The sequence below is a fragment of the Aquarana catesbeiana genome, linkage group LG06 (genome assembly GCF_042186555.1).
Source record: "Aquarana catesbeiana isolate 2022-GZ linkage group LG06, ASM4218655v1, whole genome shotgun sequence".
Taxonomy (NCBI): Eukaryota; Metazoa; Chordata; class Amphibia; order Anura; family Ranidae; genus Aquarana; species Aquarana catesbeiana.
The window spans coordinates 229006570-229021739 of NC_133329.1; the positions used below are offsets into that span (position 1 = coordinate 229006570).

Sequence of the window (15170 nt, forward strand, 5' to 3'; positions counted from 1 at the left end):
GCCCGGACATGTACTGGCTTAAGCAGGGGGACACGTCTGGCACTGCAGGATCTGAGTCCCTGGCGGCGTAGTGTGTTACTGATGGTAGCCTTCGTTACGTTGGTCCCAGCTCTCTGCAGATCATTCACTAGGTCCCCCCATGTGGTTCTGGGATTTTTGCTCAACGTTCATTTTGACCCCACAGGGTGAGATCTTGCGTGGAGCCCCAGATCGAGGGAGATTATCAGTGGTCTTGTATGTCTTCCATTTTCTAGTTATTGCTCCCACAGTTGATTTCTTCACACCAAGCTGCTTGCCTATTGCAGATTCAGTCTTACCAGCCTGGTGCAGGTCTACAATTTTGCTTCTGGTGTCCTTCGACAGCTCTTTGGTCTTCACCATAGTGGAGTTTGTAGTGTGACTGTTTGAGGTTGTGGACAGGTGTCTTTTATACTGATAACAAGTTCAAACAGGTGCCATTAATACAGGTAATGAGTGGAGGACAGAGGAGCCTCGTGAAGAAGATGCAGGTCTGTGAGAGCCAGAAAGCCAGAAATCTTGCTTGTTTGTAGGTGACCAAATACTTATTTTCCACCATAATTTGCAAATAAATTCTTTCAAAAATCAGACAATGTGATTGTCTGGATTTGTTTCCACATTTTGTCTCTCATAGTTGAGGTATACCTATGATGACAATTACAGGCCTCTCATCTTTAGTGGGAGAACTTGCACAATTGGTGGCTGACTAAATACTTTTTTGCCCCACTGTACATTCACTTCAATTATGTTGTAGGTTATCTCCAACCAGCTTCAGTGTCCACGCACCAAGAATTTGATGGCAGCATCTTTAACCACTTATATTTCCTGACGCCTTCATGGCAGCACACACACTGGGTTGTGACTCCGCCTCCACAACCTGACAGGATTGGTCTAGCTAGAAAAGTTGAAGAGAGATGACCCCCACCATTCTCCTTCTTTTTTTTTTTTTTTTTATCCTCACCTGACAAGATGGATGCTCACCGCAAAGCCTCTGACTGCATCGCCCCAGCAGGTTCAAGCCTCACCTGTTTGGAAGTCCCCCCCGTACAGTCTCTAAAGGAGCTTTTATGGAGGGAACCCCACTCTGGTGGTCTCAGTGGCATCAGCACGAAACATCTGGCACAGAGTAAGCTTTAAAGAAGCTTCAGACTTGCAGTGGTCTCCACTTTTCTTCCAGTAATTATTCTCCCCCCTCTACTATTTTTCCTCATATATTTTTTCTTCTTCTCTTACCTCTGGGACCTGTAGTCCCACAGCACTCAGGTCTATCATGGCCGCCACGTGTCTCGTCCCACATTTCGCATGCGCGGGAGCCCGCGAGGGGGCCGCTTACAGCCGTTTTCCAGTTTCCAAGATGGCGCCGGAGTCATCGCGACGCTTATGCGCAAAGCGTCATTTTGCCACGAACGACGGCGGTGTGTATGTATGTGTGTGTGTGTGTATATATATGTGTATATATATATATGTGTATATATATATATATATATAATATATATATATATATAATATATATAATATGTGTGTGTATATATATCCTATCCTACCCTACCACTGCCCAAGCAGACCACCCACGGCCGATAAGGTAAGGGGCTATCTGCATTCAGTGGTAAGTAGTGAAGAGAGAGAGAAAAGAGAGCATATCTCCTAACAAGACTCCTTCTGACAGCCCTTCCAGGTCTAGATCAAGAAGCATAGAGAGGGGGGCGTGGCCAACTGCCGGGCAAGATGGATGTGTAATCACACAGCTCCTGCACCGACCGGACTTTAAACCGACATCCCCGCTATTCTGGTAACCCCCAGCGACTACTGAGACCACCGGAACACTGGCTTACCCCCACACATCATCTGAGATGAACCGCAAAAGAAAAGAATACCGTCAGCCTAAGAAACTGACAGATTACTACAGACAGCCGAAAATCCAAGATGGCGCCCGCGGCCCTGAATGCGGAATTTCGGCGGCCTATACAGATCTCCCTGATGCAGATGACCTGCTAATATCCCCACAACTTCACTCTCTGGATGCCTCACCATCATCCCCTGCTTCCTCGACCAGCAACAGCCCAGCAAAAACGCGGATGCGCCTGGATGCAGATTCAGCACTGTCTGAGGTGAGCCCTGTGCCTGATGCAGCCCCAGCTCATCCATCCCCCATAGCGGCCTTTCCTACCACTAACCAGCCTGTATTAGACACTACTATGAAGGAGATGCTCATCTCTCTTCAGAGCTCCCTTCACAATGACATATCTAATATGTTCCTCAGATTCTCCTCACAAATGAACCAGATGGGACATAAAATGAATATTGTTGAGAAACAGATGGGAGAAATGACCGAAACGGTCAATGATCTAGTAGATGCCCATGATCATACACGTGATGAACAGCAATGGATGAGGGCCAAAATGGCGGACCTCGAGGACAGGTCCCGTCGTAATAATGTCAAAATCAGAGGGGTCCCTGAGTCTGTCCTACCGCATGATCTAAACACATATGCCAGGAAATTGATTTCCACGCTCCTGCCTGATCTCACCCCCATGGAAACCATAATCGACCGCATTCACCGCCTCCCTAAACCCCCGCATCTCCCGCCCGAAGTCCCACGTGATATTCTGATGAGAATTCATTTTTTTCATACTAAAGACCAACTTCTATTCAAATCGAGACATCTGGACAAGCTGCCTGCCCCGTATACTCACCTCCAACTGTACGCTGACCTCTCGCAGCATACTCGTCAATTAAGGAGACAACTGAACACCATTACCAAACCACTTAATAACCACAAGATCCCCTACCAATGGGGCTTTCCCACCAAAATCATAGTCACAAAGAACGGGACCAAGCATAATATCTCCACAGTAGAGGAAGGACTCAAATTACTCCATCTATGGGGAATTATCCCCGATCCACCCAAAACAGCACAAATAAACCGCGAAGAAAACTCTCCTCACCCCGCTGACAACCGTCACTCCGGTAAGCACTAATCTATACCTGAATAGTGGGCCCACAAATGACCCACTTTACCACAACTCCGGTCGGATGCCTTGCTCGTTGCAACTTGCTCCACGAACTTGTTCCCCACAATAACACAGCAGTACCAGTTTACTTGACTGCTGTCAGTTCTTGTATTTTTGTATACCATTTTTTTTTTTTTTTTTTTTTCCCTACTAAACTTTTACTTTTCTCCTTACCCTAAGTTTTCCTTACCCACCATCTCTTCTTCCTGAGAGCACACGAACGAAAAAGGACACGAGTACCTCGAACACCGGTCTTTTCTACGTAACAGCACTTATCTACTAACTGTAAGTAAGAACTTGTCACATACTCTATCTTACATCATCCGCCACGATGACCAAATTCCTCTCACTGAATGCCAAAGGGCTAAATCACCCAGTAAAAAGAGCCTCACTATGGCGCACAGCCCTGAAATCCTCGTGCGACATCATCTGTGTGCAAGAAACGCACTTTAAAAGATCTGCAATACCACACTGCAGTAACAAATCCTTTCCCCATATTTACCACGCTCCAGGCCCCACTAAGAAAAATGGAGTTCTAATAGCAATCAAACATACAATCAACTTTACGCTCCATAATAGTATGATTGATGAAGACGGCAGATATCTGGCCCTAGATTGTACCCTGGACAATACTAGATATACTATTGTCACGGTGTATGCGCCCAACACTAAACAAATCAAATTCCTTTCTAAGCTGATGCCCAAAATAGCTAAATTCCGTCAAGGAAACCTCGTTATCTGCGGAGATTTCAACATCGTCCCAGATAACTCTTTAGATGCCTCCTCACGCACGACTAGACTTGCCTCACCTATGGGACAGTTCCTAAGAAACCATGATTTATATGATGTATGGAGATGCCACCATCCCACTGAGAGGGACTACTCCTTCCTTTCCCATCGACACAACTCATACACCAGAATCGATTACTTCCTAGTCGACAAGTGGACTCTACCGAAAATTTCTGAGTCATCTTTAGACACGATAACATGGTCCGACCATGCCCCAGTGACCATAACCATCACATCTTTGCCTACCTCTTCACCTACGAAGCTATGGAGAGCTAATGCCTCAATTATTCAATCACCTGAACATTCAGCCACAATCCGTCAACATTTGGAAGAATTTTTTGATCTGAATCAGGGTTCGACTTCAAGCAACACTATTTTATGGAACGCTCACAAAGCGGTCATCAGAGGGATTCTTATCCAAATAGGAGCTAGAGAGAAAAGGAGGAGATCACAGCGTCTTGACACCATCACCTCCCAAATTAAAACAACAGAAGCCCAAAACCAATTAACTCCCGATCCTGCCCTTAGAGAAAAACTTGTACTTCTCAGACAAGAATTAAGGAACCTATTACTAGAAACATATGATAGAGCCCAAAAAAGATTTAAAGCGAATCACTACTCCACTGGAAATAAGGCAGGGAAAGCCATGGCACTCAGAATCAAAGGTCATCATATTAAAAACAAAATATCTCACCTTCATCATCCCTCCACACAACAAAAACTGATAGATCCTCAAGCTATAGCAGAAGCGTTTAGTCATTACTACGAAACACTTTATAATCTAAACAATGATTCCACTATTAGCCAACCATGCCCAGAAGACATAGAAAACTTTTTGAAAGAAATTAATCTCCCACAAGTCTCCCCCGATCAACTAACAATGCTAAATGCTCCATTCTCTCCAATGGAAGTTTTAGATACCATCACATCCCTGCCATCCAACAAATCCCCTGGACCGGATGGTCTCACCGGGGAGTACTATAAACAATTCAGTACCATCCTAGCCCCTTTTTTAGCTCAAATGTGCAATGACGCTGCCTCCTCCTCTTCTCTCCCACAGGAAATGTTAAATGCATTAATCATTACGTTACCGAAGCCAGGCAAGGATCCTACCTCTCCGCAAAACTTTAGACCCATATCACTTCTGAATGTTGACACAAAAATTTACGCCAAACTCATAGCAAACAGGTTAGTAAATATTATGCCTTCACTAATCCACCCTGATCAATCCGGGTTCACAAAAGGTAGGCAAGCGTTTGATGCAACCCGCAGACTCATTAATATAATACACATTGCGGAGTCTGAACGAACGCCTTCTCTGCTTCTCTCCCTGGATGCAGAGAAGGCGTTCGATAGAGTCAATTGGACCTATCTCCAAGCTACACTCCGTAAATTCGGTCTCCAAGGCCACATTCTTTCCGCAATAATGGCTTTGTACTCAAAACCTTCAGCCCAGGTCTATACCTCTGAGATGCTATCCAAACCATTTCCAATTTCTAATGGCACTCGTCAGGGCTGCCCCCTATCGCCCATCATCTTCAATTTAGTAATGGAACCCCTGGCCGAACATATTAGATTAAACAAGTCCATTACAGGATTCCAAATTGGAAAATTGGAACACAAGATCAATCTATTTGCTGACGACGTCATCATGATGGTAACCAACCCCATATCCTCCCTGGCTTCGATACAATCTGTATTACAAAGATTTAGTACCATTTCTTATTACAAGGTCAACGAAAACAAGTCATATATTCTAGACCTAGGTTTAGATGCCATAACTAGCAACCTTCTACGTAACTTCTATACATATCCATGGGCAGACACAGGTATATCATATCTAGGAATTACACTCACCAAATGCACCAGCAACCTTTTTGCTAGCAACTACTTGGAAATGAAACGGATGCTTATTAAGGAAACCTCCAAACTGTCAAAATTTGAATTCTCTTGGGCTGGCAGACTAGCTGCCTTTTAAAATGCTCATACTCCCTAGATTGCTCTACACATTCCGCACACTACCTATTCCACTTACTAACTCGTACCTCCAATCGCTACAATCCATTATACACCACTACATGTGGCAAGGCAAGAAACCCAGATGTAGTCACGCCAAAACTACCAAACACAAATTAGCGGGTGGCCTGGGATATGTAGATGTTAAAGATTATTATCTAGCCACCATTCTATCTCAAATGACGGAATGGATACACACACACCCATCCACACTATGGGGAAACATCGAAAATACCATGACTCCAGGGCCCAACCTTAAATACTGGCTATTCAGCACTACAACTAAACACACAAATCTTTGCTTACACTCACCGACCATCCGAGCTTCAGTTAAAGCCTGGTTGATATTACACTCTACAAAATGGTCCCAATTACCCACCAAAATCATCCCAATACCTACACAAACCCTACAATTACTGACACCTGATTTGAACATTCCCAAATGGTTAGCAGACCAAAATACCTGCACCTCAGAACTCAGGTCTATGATACTTCATAAGCCCTTTACCCAACTCCAATCACAATACCAAGCACCCTCCAAAGATTTCCTTACTTACGCCAGGATTCAACAATGCCTCTCAGCCCACCCACGATTAGAAGGAGCAGTGCCACTTAAAATATGGAACTACTACTTCTCTAACAACACGCCTACCAAAGGCACTTCACTAATATATTCCACACTACAAGAAAAAACGGTATTCCACAAATCTAAACCATACACAGACTGGGAAAAAGAATTACAGATTCAGTTCTCTGAACATCAATGGCAAAAGGCCCTACAAGCCATTTACAGATCCACTAGCTGCACCTCTCTCTGGGAATTAATGCATAAAATACACCTAAGATGGTACCTAACACCACAAAGACTGACCAAATTCCAACCACAATCCTCATCCAAGTGTTGGAGAGAATGTAACCACATAGGCACCCTATCCCACATTCTATGGTCATGTCCAGCCTTAAAAGACCTCTGGACAGAGGTGGAACACCTTATACAAGATATCTGTCACCTTCCCATCACACTTACCCCACAACTGGCCATACTGAACTTAACTACTGATTTACTGCCACCACCTTTCAGACTAGTGATTACACACATACTCCTAGCTACCAGATTACTCATAACTAGACGATGGAAAACAACTTTAACCCCAACGCTGTCTGAAGTCATTACACTAGTTCACTCCCATTACGCGTATGAATCAATTATGTCACAAGGAAAACCCTCATACTCCAAAACCCACAAGCTATGGCACCCCTGGTCGAACTGGTACACACAAAAACTTACCTGATAATTTTTCTGATACTACTAACACATACTCGAACCTCGTTGCTCTGCTCACTGAATATATAGCACTGCTCTCTACCTCCCTCCCCCACTCATCTTGTCCCCTACCCCCCTCTCCACTCCCCTCCCCTCCTTTTTATTTCTATTTTTGTTCCAACTACCTTCTTTACTAATCTATCTTACACGTTACATACAGTTTATTACGAGTACAAATGCTATCATGAGTACTCTCAAGTTCTCCAAGGATTCTGGACATGTACCGATCCATTCACATCCTCACACTTGAAAGTTCTACATTCTACACTTCTATGTTACCACCATCCTTTGGTTAAAACTGTTCAAGTTATCATACGTTGGTAAATAATTTACTTTATTGAACTATCTTTACACCAAGGAGAATGAAGGATCCCCTAAGCACCCATGTCACAGCATGAGCCCTTATGGGGTGCATGGGATTAATAACCCACACACATTATCTTACCTTCATCACCTATCATAGTTCTTATGTTTAAATCTCGACTAACGAATAAATACTGCTATGTAATTATCTTGATTATATTGCAATTTGAATACGACTTATGACAATGACTGTCAATATTGTACTTAATTCTTCAATAAAAATATTGAAACAAAAGAAGCATAGAGAGGTCAAGCCATACCTCAGGCAGATCCAGCAGAAGCCGGTCACGCTCCTCATCTCGTCACAGGCACTCACGCCACAGTCATTCTCGCCATGGTCACTCACGCCACAGTCACTCTCGACGTAGAAGATCACGTCATGAAAGATCACCTTCATCACGTCACGGACTAAGCCAACACACCCATCCCGCAGCTAAAACCTGCTGAGTATGTGGCGCCACCGCTTTGCCAGATAAATTAGCATATCGCACGTGCTTCAATGAAGCCACGAAAGAAAGAGAATCAGACGTCAGAGAAGTAACCAAACTTATTTGGGAATCTGTGCGAGAATCCATAATGGAATCAACAACAGCCCTGCCGGCCAGGTCAGACCCAGGTACATCCATGGCTCCTTCTCGCTCAGCAATCGAGGTAGGGATGGATCCAGAATCCCCTTCAGAAAACGAGGATGCAGAAGTACCAGCAGGGTTTGACTTCACTCTGGTCGAACCTTTTGCAAAATCAGTCAAGGAGGCCATAGGTTGGGAGGAGTCTGAGGAAGCGCCTCAGAAGACCCGGAAATATTTTCCAAACCTGAAGAGGGACCCAGAGACCTTCCCTTTTCATTGAGGAGTTGAATGATTTAATCAAAGACGAATGGGAAAGATCCGACAAGAGGCCTAGCCTAAACAACAGACTAGCCAAGATGTATCCTCTAAAAGAGCCTAAAGTCAATTCCTTAGTTAACGCTCCTATTGTGGATGCCTCCCTGATGCGTCTGGCGAGACATGTCACCCTACCCATCAAGGACGCCGTCTCCTTCCGTGAGGTTCTAGATCGGAAGATTGATCTGGAACTTAAAAAAGCCTAATCCACAGCAGGAGGCGCTTGTAGACCAGCAGTTACCACAGCAGCGGTTGGTAGAGCCATCTCAGGCTGGGCTGTCAATATCGAGAAATCTCTCCAGGAGGGAGCAGACTTAGAGAAAGTAATTTCATCTCTACAGGAACTTAAATTAGCAGGCGATTTCATCGCAGAAGCCTCCGTGGACGTTATCGGGTGCTCGGCCCAGGCTATGTTAGCCTTGGTGATGGCAAGGAGAGCAACTTGGCTAAAACCCTGGGTAGCCGACGCAGCATCAAAAACAAATTGCTGCAAGATCCCCTATGATGGCTCAAATCTCTTTGGCTCCAAATTGGATGCAGCCATTTCCAAGGTGACGGGGGGAAAATCGGGCCTCATTCCCTTTGACAGGAGACCCAAAAGATCAAGGGGTCCTGCTTACAAGGGTAACCTTCCCGAAAGGTACAGAGAAGCCAAAACCTATAGACCAGGTAAAGAGAAACTGGAGGAACACACAATCATCCTTCCTGAGGATGCGGAAAACCAAGGCCACCCCTTCTGGCGAACAGCAGAAGTCCTTTTGAAGATACGCCCGCCCATCCTCCGAGGGTGGGTGCCAGACTAAAAAAAATTCACACGAATATGGTCAGAAAACATCAAGGACCCTTGGACCATTTCCACGATCAAGTTCGTTCACAAGTGGAACAAGATTCCCAGAAACCACTTTCTTCCAACAAAACTCCCGTCTTCTCCAGGCAAGAGAAGGATCCTTCTGAAATACATAACAGAACTAAAACAAAAGGAAGCCATTTTGGAAGTTCCGCTGTGTCAAAGAGGCAGAGGATTCTACTCCCCTCTGTTTCTTGTAAAAAAGAAAACGGGATTTACGGCCAGTGCTGGACTTAAAGAGTCTAAACAGAAACATCAAATTAGAATCCTTCAAAATGGAAAGCCTATAGTCCATACTATTAGCTGTGAATCTAGGAGATTGGATGTTGTCCGTAGATTTATCTGAGGCCTATCTTCACGTTCCAATACACCCTGCCTTTCAAAGATTTCTCCATTTTTCAATCAACCAGCATCACTTCCAGTTTCAGTGTCTACCCTTCGGCATCTCGTCGGCTGCCAGGACCTTCACCAAAGTTCTTCTGCCTGTCATCGCATACCTCAGAGAGAGAGGTCTAAGAGTACACCATTATCTGGACGACATACTTCTTCTAGCAGAAAGTCGCCAGGTCCTGATACAACACCGAGAGATCTTACGTTCAACCCTGAAAGTTTTCGGGTGGCTAGTGAACTGGCAGAAAAGCAAACTTCAGCCCACACAGAAGATGGTATTTCTGGGGGCAGAACAAGACACCATCCAGAACAGAGTACAGCTCCCTCAGGAGAAGATCATGCCCCTGATCCAGAAAATTCAGAGGCTAATCTCAGCTACATGCCAACCAGCCAGAGTGTGTATGAGTGTCTGGGTTCCATGTCTGCAACTCTGCCCATGATCCAGTGGTCCCAATGGCACACGAGAATCTTGCAGAATTCCTTTCTGAGGCAGTGGAATAAGGTATCAATGCTTCAGACAATCTACATACACAGCTATGTGAAACAATCAAGAGGTACAAACCTATAGTTCCTCCACAGAAAGAGGTGGTCACTTCAGACGCCAGCCAGAAGGGATGGGGAGCTCACTACCAAGATCTAGCAGCCCAAGGGCAGTGGAGGTTTCAAGCTCACGGTATAGTATCAAATATACTGGAACTCAGAGCAGCCTTTCAGGCGCTTCTGGCCTTCACTCCATACCTGGCAGGGAAGAACGTTTTGATTCAAATGGACAAGTCGCTGTAGCATATATTCATAAGCAAGGGGTATGAGGAGTCGCACATTAATGGAGGAAGTTCGGCCCATCATGGATTGGGCACAAGTGCATCTAATAGACCTGAGAGTGGTGTATGTCCCAGCAGCTCAGAACATGCTGGCCGACTATTTGAGCAGGGAACTTCTCTCAAACAACGAGTGGTCATTGAACCAACAGGCCTTTTCCCACCAAATGTCGGAGATTTCTGTCAAGAGCGGCTTTCCCGTCGGCCGAGGGAATGGACTGTCTGACCCATCTGTGGAACTTCGAGCTAGGTTACATTTTTTCCACCAGTACCCTTAATCGCGAGGTTCTTATCCAGACTTCGGAGATCATGAGCCACAGTAATAGCAGTGATTCCTCTTTGACCGAGGAGGCCTTGGTTCACAACCCTACTACAGCTCAGCCTGCAACAACCGCTGCCTCTCCCGGTAACATCAGACCTCCTATCCCAGGGTCAATTCCTACACCCAGCACCAGAGAAATTACACTTGACAGCATGGAAATTGAAAGGACTCGGCTGCTAGAGCAAGGATGCTCGCAGGAGGTAATTTCAACTCTTTTACAGGCAAGGAAAAGCACCACCAACAAAACATACTCGCAAGTCTGGAATAGGTTTTGTTCACTAGCCCAACAAAAAAATTGGAACCCAGTATCACCAGAGCCACCGCAAGTTTTGGAATTTCTTCAGTTGGGTATCAATAAAGGATTGAGCTCAAGTACCCTTAAAGTCCAGGTTTCTGCCTTATCAGCTAAAACAGGCATTAGATGGGCCCTACACTCTCTGGTGATCCAGTTCATGAAAGCTTGCCTAAAAATCAGACCTCCAAGGAAACCCACATTTCCGGCATGGGATCTCTCTACAGTACTTGGCGCATTATCAAAACCTCCTTTTTTTTTTTTCTGGTTGAGTCACTTTGGAACCTGACTTTGAAGTTTAACCTTCCTTATCGCCATTACATCTGCCAGAAGAGTTTCAGAACTTAAAGCACTACTGATAACAGAACCACACCTTGTCCTCTTTCCCGATAGAGTGGTATTGAGGCCCTCTGAGCATTTCATTCCCAAAATATCATCCTCTTTTCATTTTAATCAGGATATCACCCTCCCATCCTCTACAAACGACCAAGGCGAGCCTCATGCATTAGATGTCAAAACTGTCATTACCAAATATCTGGGAACTACAGCTTCCTTCAGAAAGTCGGATACTCTTCTCATAATCTCACATGGACCTAGGAAAGGTCATCCAGCAACTTCTCAAACAATCGCATCCTGGCTGGTTAGCACCATCAAAAAGGCATACTCTACTCAGCAACTAATTATCCCAGAAGGCATCAGGGCACACTCAACCAGGGCAGTGGCAACTTCATGGGCAGCATACTGCAGGGTTTCACCAGAAACAATCTGTAAAGCAGCGACCTGGTCTTCTAGACATACATTTGCTTCTCACTACAAAATTGACTCTGCTCAACCTACAACAGCAGACTTTGGCAGATCCATTATTAAAGCCAATTCCACAGCTCTTTAGAATAATAAAACCTTAATTTTTGCACCCTCCCGACTGGCGAGTTATTTGCCAGTGTGTGCTGCCATGAAGGCGTCAGGAAAACGGAAAATGTTATACTCACCTTTCCGTAATTTTCCTTTCCTGACGCATCTTCATGGCAGCACACAGGTTCCCACCCTGTTCTTAGATGATATTTACAGAGAATGGGGGGGGTCATCTCTCTTCAACTTTTATAGCTAGACCAATCCTGTCAGGTTGTGGAGGCAGAGTCACAACCCAGTGTGTGTGCTGCCATGAAGATGCGTCAGGAAAGGAAAATTACGGAAAGGTGAGTATACAATTTTCCGTTTTTCCAACCAGCAGGAGCCACTATGAAATCTTGTTACAATGTTACTGATTGAAACTAAGTAGTATTTTCATTTTTCAATCATGCAGTTGTTACAGTATATTGAAGGCTTTGACCCCTTGCACACTGGCAGCTAGCTCCTGTGCATCCAATCTTGGCATCTTAAGCTGGATACACACTATACAATTTTCTTTAGATTTTTTTTCCTTTACAGATTTACCAAAACCATATAATATGAGGTCAAACCTTAAGGCTCTGTTTCCACTACTGCGAGTTGTTGTGCAACCTGACACATGTTAAGTCGCATGACAAGTCAAAATCCATGTCTTTCAATGGTCCCCGTTCTAATTGGTGCGACTCCAAAAAAGGTTTTTGTACTACTTTGTTCCAAATTCGGTGCAACTTGTTCTCACCAGTCGCGTGACATCACATCAAAACTCACATTGCAAAGTCGCACTGTAAATCGTGCAACTTTGGGGTCGCAATAGTGGAAACCGAGCCTAAGAGTTTCAATTTGTATGCAATCAGGCAGGCCCTTGCACTACATGGTTTTGGTAAATCTAAAGGAAATCTGACAACAAGTTGTATAGTGTGTATGGGGTCTTGGTGCACATGGAAGGTACAAGTGCAGTGTTCAGTCGGCTTAAATACGATGCGGCTGCACAGGCCTGAAAACTGTACCCCATGCAGCGGTACTCAAAGATATTTAAAGAATCCTTACAGCATTCCGTTTTAATAGCATCAAAACTTTTTTTGCCTTTTCAAATGCAGAAGAAATGTAAAGAACACAAAACTACAGTGAGAAATCTTGTTTGTGATTAAAAAAAAAATCAGTTTGTTTAGAAATTTTTTTTTTTTTTTCAGGACCTGGCACAACAGTTGATGCAGCAACCATCTTTGATATTGAATATTTTAGAAAAGGTAAAAAAAGTGGAGACTAACTTTTGCACCCGTTTAGTTTTTCAAGTTTGTGGGACACAGGAATTTAGAGACTGTTGAGTCATACTGCCACCTACAGCAAAATTTAGGTACTGACAACCCAGAAAGAAAAATGTGGCCAGCCTAATATAATCCCTCCTACTCCCAGCATGCCTCAGTCGAGGAGGATGGATGACTTTCTCTGCTCAGAACACTTTAACTTTTTGATAAATTCTGACAAGGTTTATCATCAGACATAGATGGCATACTTCACTTGATATGATTCAAGGAACTTGCATCCCAGAAAAATCTCTGGGATGAATCTTGGCCTTTCTGAAAATGGGCGCAGATCAGTATTTGGCCTTAAGCACCATCAAGGGTCAGATCTCTCCTCTGTGTTATCCCCTCAGTAAGGTGAATGTCTGAGTTGGCGGATTTATCCTGAAAAGAACCCCCTTATAGTCATACAAACAGAGAAAGTGGTGTTGAGCCCTAGAGCTTGCTTCCTTCCTGCCTAAGGTTGTTTCAGCCTTTCTCCTTAAGCTGGAAACTGTTCCTTCATCCCTTTGTGTGTTTCCAGTTCATCAGAAGGAGATTTGCCTCCATTGCTTGATTCATGCTGTGAATGTCTACCTTATAACCACTGCTTCCCTTAGACTGAGTCTTTGTCATTCCTGATGTTCCCTGTGAAGGGAAACCTGCTTCTCATTGTACTATTTCTTGGTGATATTGTCCAAACTTGGACTTATGGACTCTGCTACCTTTTCCTGTCAAGGCACACTCTACTAGTCTGTGAGTGCTGCCTGGACTTTCAGCATCAAGCTACTGTTTCCGAGTTTTGCAAGGCTGCCACCTGGTCTTCTGTTCATACATTCTCCAAGTCTTATCAGGTGGATGTTCTAATCTCATTTGATGCTAGCTTTGTGAGTAAGGTCCTTCAGGCAGTGCTTTGAGTTGCAGGCAGTCGGTTTTGTTTTTATGGAAATTCTCATGACTAGTGCGCTGCTTGGGACCCAGTGAATAGGGGAATAGGATCTGGAGAGGGGTTAAAGTTTGGTTTGATAAAGGGGGGGTGTCCTTTGCGCAGAAATGCATGGCCACGCCCCCTAATGGACCTCATCCTCAGTTCTTCCCAGAGCCTATGCTGATCTCCGCCAGCCAGCGACTGCTACCCAAAAGACAGTGACAGGCCTGCAGCTTGCGTTCCACCCTGGATTCTGCCTGGTGGTTCCCTCATCTACCAACAGCTTCCTTGCTCATTTCTGCCTACCAGCCACCTGCCTGCCAAGCTCTGCTCACTTACCAACTACGTGCCACATGTGAAGGGAAGTTTAGGAGTAATTCACAGTCTTCCAGTGTTCCACTTTGCAGTCTTTTCGGACGTTCTCCACCTCTCACTACCAGCTTCCTTGCTGAACTTTGTTTATCCCTTGCACAGTTCCAGCCGCTTGCCTGCCAAGCTCTGCATCTTAAATAGTAGGTGAGGTTGATAAAAGACACAAGTCCATCAAGTCCAACCTATGTGTATGATTATATGTCAGTATTACATTGTATATCCCTGTATGTTGCGGTCATTCAGGTGCTTATCTAATAGTTTTTTTAAAATATTGATGCCCCCTGCTGAAACCACTGCCTGTGGAAGGGAATTCCACATCCTTGCTGCTCTTACAGTAAAGAACCCTCTACGCAGTTTAAGGTTAAACCTCTTTTATACTAATTTTAGTGAGTGGCCACGTGTCATATTAAACTCCCTTCCGTAAAAAAGTTTTTTATCCCTATTGTGGGGTCACCAGTATGGTATTTGTAAATTGAAATCCTATCCCCCTCTCAAGCGTCTCTTCTCCATAGAGAATAAGTTCAGTGCTCGCAACCTTTCTTCATAAATAATATCCTTCACACCCTTTATTAGCTTTGTTGCCCTTCTTTGTACTCGCTCCATTTCCAGTACATCATTCCTGAGGACT

General features: G+C 44.5%; 1 protein-coding gene across 2 annotated transcripts in view; it reads left to right on the forward strand.

Moving 5' to 3' along the window:
* The window catches only part of LOC141146617 (protein-lysine N-methyltransferase EEF2KMT-like), a 107296-nt gene that overhangs the window by 39877 nt on the left and 52249 nt on the right, over positions 1 to 15170 (forward strand). For both annotated transcript variants that reach the window (XM_073633009.1, XM_073633010.1), the window contains exon 3: positions 13153 to 13209. In XM_073633009.1, coding sequence (XP_073489110.1) covers positions 13153 to 13209 — 57 coding nt within the window. The remainder of the gene's footprint in view (positions 1 to 13152; positions 13210 to 15170) is intronic.